Source organism: Apteryx rowi, unplaced genomic scaffold (genome assembly GCF_003343035.1).
Source record: "Apteryx rowi isolate R43461 unplaced genomic scaffold, aptRow1 scaffold_367, whole genome shotgun sequence".
In the NCBI taxonomy this organism is placed as follows: Eukaryota; Metazoa; Chordata; class Aves; order Apterygiformes; family Apterygidae; genus Apteryx; species Apteryx rowi.
In genome coordinates, this window is record NW_020450163.1 from 756426 (window position 1) to 762722 (window position 6297).

A 6297-nucleotide genomic window follows, 5' to 3' on the forward strand; every position below is an offset into this window, starting at 1 on the left:
TCAGATAAAACTGAGGCAGTGGCTGCTGGTGAGTACTTCAGACTCCACAGCACTTCCCAGGTTAAGCTATCAGTCCTGAAGATCTGGGTTCACCCCAACCCACGGTCTTAAACAAAATCTGCAAATTTTACCTGTTGAAATGTTTTTCCTTATCATTTCTGCAGACAGCTAAGAATTATTGCATTCTAACCCAGAGACAGCTGCGTTTCATCTGAAAAGAAATTCCTGTACTGTATCCACCTAAAGCCCTCCTGAAACATTGTGACTTCTCTACAAATCATTAACTCCATAATATCTGCTTCGGTACCACATGACATTGGAGTATCAGAGCTTCTACAAGAAACTTCGTCCTCCTAGCTGAACAGAGCCACATTTCCATTTCAATTGCTTCTTCATAGCTTTCATACAGGCTATGAAAAAGTTATTAGAATATCAAGCTTTGACTTTTTAGTTGACAAAAACAAAATGCTTCTGTCTTTCTTTAAAGAAAGAATCACGCTATCCCTGAAACCAGAAGCAGAAAAGGTCTACTAACTCATTTAGCCATTTCCCTGCCAATAAAGGATACAAAAAGACAAATGTTGTGAAACAAAGACAGTTATCTACCAGCAAAGGCAAGAGAAATTATTTTCATTATCTTCAAAGTCCATCCTTACTTGTTTGTCTACTGTGAGTAGATCCACTACACCTTGAGCTTGCTTATCCATGTCTTTCAAAGCAGAGCATGTGGCTGCAAGGCTGTTAAGGTCTCCAGACATCCCATAACCTGGAGAAACAAACCCCAAATCAAACAGCTAGTAAAGCTCAAATCATGGCTAATTCACTGCAGCTTTCTCTAGTTTGGAGGCAAAATGCTCACAATATATGTACAAACTTTGGTGGAAAGACTGTTCAAGGCAGGGAAAAAGGCAGCCTCCCAGCTCTCCTGTTTCTAAGATACACTCTTGCAGATCAAGATTGGGAGCGTAAAGGTGGATGGAAAAGGCTTGCTGCTTATTCTTGCATAGCTTCTAAAGTTACACTTCTCAACTTAGTTAAAATCTGCTAGACCAGTGAAAGGCTAACAGAGCAGCTCCATGAGAATTCTTTAGTCTCCAACAGCTCGCACTGCAGAATTATGAATACGCCCTTGAAGTCAAGGTTTAACACTCCCCCAAAACCTCCAAACAGAATCTAAACGCAGGTATGCTAAACTGCAGAGGTCTGGTGTCCAGCATAGTAGCTTCAGGACAGGGCAAACAAATCCACAAAGCTCTCGATGGCAGACTTGCATAGTCCACTCAAGGTTGGATGCAAGTCAGGGCTTGGTATAGAGCTAACCAAGACAATCCCAAGTCTGAGAGGGTCAGGCTAACTCAGAAACCTTGGGTCTGGCCTGAAATGGGGACATTTCTATCATTCCCAGGTATGTCATTCACCCTGCTTCCTGGTATAGCAATCTTTGAATACCCAGTGCCACAAAAGCTGACAACCCCAACAAGGCCTGGGAATTTCAGACAGTAAGACAGGTTGACCTACTGTAAAGACCTTAGCAGAGGAGAAGAGAAGCAAGTTACCAAGTTTAGTGATGGCTGGATCTGAATAGAGCCTCTGGATGTAATGGGAAAGCTTCTCCTTCTCATCCTCCCTCTCAGCTTGCTCAAGGAGTTGTGGCAAGTCCAGCAGGAACACCTCCTCACCCACAGCAATTTGAAGGAGGGAGACACGTGGCTTCCCAACAATGCCGAACGAAGGCCTCCATTCCATGTCAATGCCCACCACCTGTCCAGGCTGCAACATAGACAACAGGCCTTCTTCGTTTACAGATTGTCTACACTGGGTTGGTATGGACCAGCTCTTGAGAAACCAACCCTGTCCAGAGGCACTAATCCCAACACTAATGTTTCCTTTCGGATTACTTTTGAATTACTGATGCTTGAGCTAATACAGAGTAAAGGGACTTTCATAGCACAGCAGAGTTAGCCCTGTGGAAACTTTTCCTGGTGTGGTAATTTCCAGTCTGTTCCCCAATCAGACAAGCCTTTAGGCCTCACTCTCTCTTGCAGCAGCTTCCCCTGACTTGGGGAGAGGGACATTTGATGGCAGTGACACACACATAACCCCACGTACCAGCCTGCTGTAGAGTTTCTGCTCCTCAACCCTGCAAAGTAAGTACCAGAATAAAACTCACCTGCAGCACCTTTTCCCAGCACTGCAGCATCTCTCCCCACGTCTGCAAAAAGTGAATATTTGCCCGTGGAATAGGTAACTGGTAATAATCCTTCTTCTTACCCTCTTCATAATTCTCTGCTTTCTCGGCCTCTTCTACCCTGCACAGAAACAGATTCAACAGCTTTTAACCATGCCATGAGGGGGGATTCCTGGCTTGGAGGAACATCGGGAAGTCTTAAGCCCCTAATTTCACTCATGGCCCGCTATTTTCCCACATCACTCAATTCTTTCTCTTACTGCCCCTTTTTTCATTTCCCCATAATTTCTGTTTCTTTCATCTTGACTCATACACTCCTTTCACTTTATACACCATCACAAAAATAGCACTGCATCTGAGACCTCACTATGCACATGCACTGTACCCACCGCAGAGAACACCGAAATCAGAAAACATGCTATAACCAGACTCCCAGACTCTGTCCTCAGCGCTCAGCTCTCTTTCCCAGAACTGATTCTACTTGATAGACGACAAAGTTGGGCAGCTGTTTCCAGATTTAAAGATTTTACATTTTAGATTTACTACTGAAGCCTCTGAAGTTAATATGGAAGTCTGCTAACTCCCGCAGGGCAATATATAACAGAGAAATCATCTCAGATCAACTGGTTGCCCATACAGGAGCTTCATGTTTCCCTACAACAGAAACCATCTCAAAAAGAGAATCTCACATTGCTCTACACTTAGGTCACTACCACCCAGGAATGAGTGAGTCTGCCTCATGAATTAACAGCGCAAAGGCTCGGGAAGGGTTCAGGGACCTCCCTGTTGCTATCCAGCTTCCTCTAGTCCATTCTCTTCCATGTACAATGTCCGCAAAAACTATATAAGAATGTTTGTCCTTTGTTGCATGGGAATGAAATGAGGAAAGTTCAGAAATAAAGCTTCAAAATTTTCTATATTTAGGGGAAGACTGCAGACAGAGTGCCTGGCCTGTGCTACTTCATTTGGGCATCAAATTAAACCATACAGCGAAACTTAGGATCTGTGTATTCATAACACTGGGACTGTTGGGAAGACGCCTGCAAAAATGAGCTAACTGATTTCCTACAACAGGATCTTACACAGCACATTTTCTTTTCAAAATGCAGCAGTCTCTTGAAATGGCCTTGTAACTGGAAGGTCAGCACATTGCTATGGTGTCTCAGCCAGATGATGCAATCAGAAGAAAGAGACTAATAAAAAATATCCAGCTATTTTGGACATATCATGAACTTCTGGATAGTCTCTTTCCCATAGAGACTTGAAATGGTTTATTATTTGAGAAAATATTTACTAACCTTATGTTTAGGGGACTGTGTGACTGATTTTGTAGCATAGCAGCTTTCACTGTACAAACACTCTTTTCCAGGGGTTTGTGTGCATGGRGAAGTCAATATTTGTGTAAAATGTTTAATGAAGGTGTGAAGTCTCAAGTCTCCAAGAATATTCTCATCTGCAGAGTTCAGGAGTGGCATGTGGTGTGACCAGTGGCAGAGATGATGTCATTTACATGCTGATAGCACCTTGTTTCTCTACAGTGTGAACACCCTCTCTGGGAACCTGCTGCTTTGTTAGCTCAAACAATAGCACAACAGAAACATTGTTTCGTTAGGTTTCATGGCTCCATGGATTTTAAAGCAGATACTGTAACAGGTATTATGACTGGATGAGTAAACTGAGGCACAAAAGGCTTCACTCATCCGTCACAACTCCTCATGAATGGCAGCACACATTTTATTTGGCTTGCCTTCACTCTGTCCTTTACATGATGCAGGCTTCCTAGAGTATAGAGATGAAGCGATATTCCTGACCTCTTTGTTTTTTACCTCACTAGATGCCCTGAGTTTGTCTAGCTCGCACTCCTGTTAATCACCCCTCTGTGTTTTGTGGGATTACACCTCATGCAAAAACCTTCTGGCTCCCAACAGGCAGCTGGGGCAGCTTCAGGAAGGAGGAAGAGGGCAGCTCCACCAATGCAGCTGCATCAGAGTAAGGCAGAAGCATGTCCTAGACAGATAAGAGTTTCCTGTGCTCCAAGAAAGCCATGCACCATCTGAGAGAAGTGGGCCTTTGCAGACAGTGCTTCAAGGATGAATATACCTATGTCATATTTCCTGAAGGTACATGTGTCTTGAACATGAACCACTGCAGGTGATTTTCACTAGGATCAGATCCATGAAGCTCAACACACAAACTGTTCAAAATCGTCAGTCCAATCTACGTCCCCAAAACATGATTTTCAGTTATTAAAGCTGTAGTTTTTGCAGATTCACTTGCTCCTGGAGATGAAAATTTGCTGTAACATTGAAGATAACAATTCTAAGGATAAACTTAGGGGAGCACATAACATTGTTCAGGTGTTAGGTCTGCACTTTTTAGAAGGGTCTCCTACCCAGCAGTTAGGGGGCAATATTAACCAGGCAGCCAGTGACAGATCCTAACTGACAGCTAGAGTTCACAATTCTGACATATGACATCAGTAGGAATGTGCTGCACTAAGAACATAAGGTAAGAGGAAGCATTCAAATCCTGTGGATGCAATTACGTGTTCTACAATAACAGGAGAAAGGTCCGGACCATGCAGAGGTAGCAGAAAAGGAAGTGCATGCAGACCTGTGCAATGGCAATGCCAAGGGGGTCCCTACCCCTGCTTCTTGTACTAAGAGCACAGAGCAGAAAGGTTCCAGCTTGCTACCCACTAAGGAGCGATCATCAACTTTCTCCTGCCTTTATGTCTCCTCAAATAGGTAATGTATGATATCACCACCAACTCTTCTTGGACACACAGCTCATTTCAAGACAGATTCAGATTTCCACCTACACTGAAAGGTTGAACTCCATAGATGGAAGTTACCCCTCGCTATTACTAGTAGCATGGGCTATGTTTGAAGGATGCTAAAGATATGGGTTATCAGCTCACACAAAGTTGTAAATAATTAACCCTTGGGAGTGGTCAGGATTTTCTGTAAACTTTCCTCTGATTTCACCTGGTTTCTGAACTAGAAAGATCAATCTCTAAGTTAAAAAGAAAGAAATAAAAAACACCCCTGCATTTCACCAGTGAGGATAAAAGAGACATCAGGCAAATGGTGCCAATTCTAGACAAGCACAACACTCTGGAATAACATGACTGATGTGTAAAACAATATAAGAGTCCTAAGGGGCCCCAAATGTTTCTTCTTCTCTCTCTCTCTCTCTCTCTCTATTTTTTTACACATACCTTGACTCTACCTGGAAACATAAGATGGAATGACAAGGCTTTGAACTGTGCTGCACTAAAACCACACAGCGCAGAGTTCTCCTGCATTTGCATTGAGCATTCAGGTATAAGTCCTCTTCTGTGCACTGACCCCAATTAGATTAACTCATACTCATGAACGAGTAAAGGAAAAAGCTGCTTTCTTTGATTGCAATGGGCCAGCAGAGTGACTGTGTAATTTCTCTGAACTCAAAGACTGCAGTAACTTGCAGCCTTGCACGAGTTTGGCTCATGAGCACACAAGGGCACAGTGACTACCAGGCTGGGTGTTTTTTGAACTATCAGAGCATGTTTATTGCAAGCAGGTACTGGGCACTGCCACATGACTTCTATCGTGCGCTATGCCATTGAATAGCATAATTACACCATTCTTTAAATAGTTACTTTCATATGTCCACAGAGAATGAACAGAATATGCCCCTCACGCAGTATCATCTGCAATCTTCACATTTCCTCAAGACTTGCAATAGCCTGCATATACGCAGGCCTTTCTACAGAAAAATAAAAATTAAATAAATAAAAGAAAAAAAGGTACCGAACAAAGCAATCTCTCAATAATTTGTTATAAAAAGCTTGCAGACAGAGTCACTGGAGCATGGCAGTTAACACCATTACGCTCATGGGAGTATAAGAACAAATTACTGAAGCTCAGCAATTCATTTGCAATGAGACACTTATCCAAATATAGCTTTTCTTCCTGCATATGGCATAGCCGAGCAACTGCCTAGGATATTGCTCCATGAACTCCTTTACTTAAAGGGGATAATCTTAGGCTGTTTTCTCTAAGAGATACAGCACAGAATACCCAGAACCAAAAAAACTACAAACAAAGCACTGTAACGCTCCCCCC

General features: G+C 42.9%; 1 protein-coding gene across 6 annotated transcripts in view; it reads right to left on the bottom strand.

The window, feature by feature from the left end:
* Nucleotides 1-6297, bottom strand: part of EXD3 (exonuclease 3'-5' domain containing 3) — a 334835-nt gene that overhangs the window by 185907 nt on the left and 142631 nt on the right. For all 6 annotated transcript variants that reach the window (XM_026073353.1, XM_026073352.1, XM_026073355.1 and 3 more), the window contains 3 exons: nt 2171-2309; nt 1557-1770; nt 657-766 (listed from right to left, as the gene is read on the bottom strand). In XM_026073353.1, coding sequence (XP_025929138.1) covers nt 657-766; nt 1557-1770; nt 2171-2309 — 463 coding nt within the window. The remainder of the gene's footprint in view (nt 1-656; nt 767-1556; nt 1771-2170; nt 2310-6297) is intronic.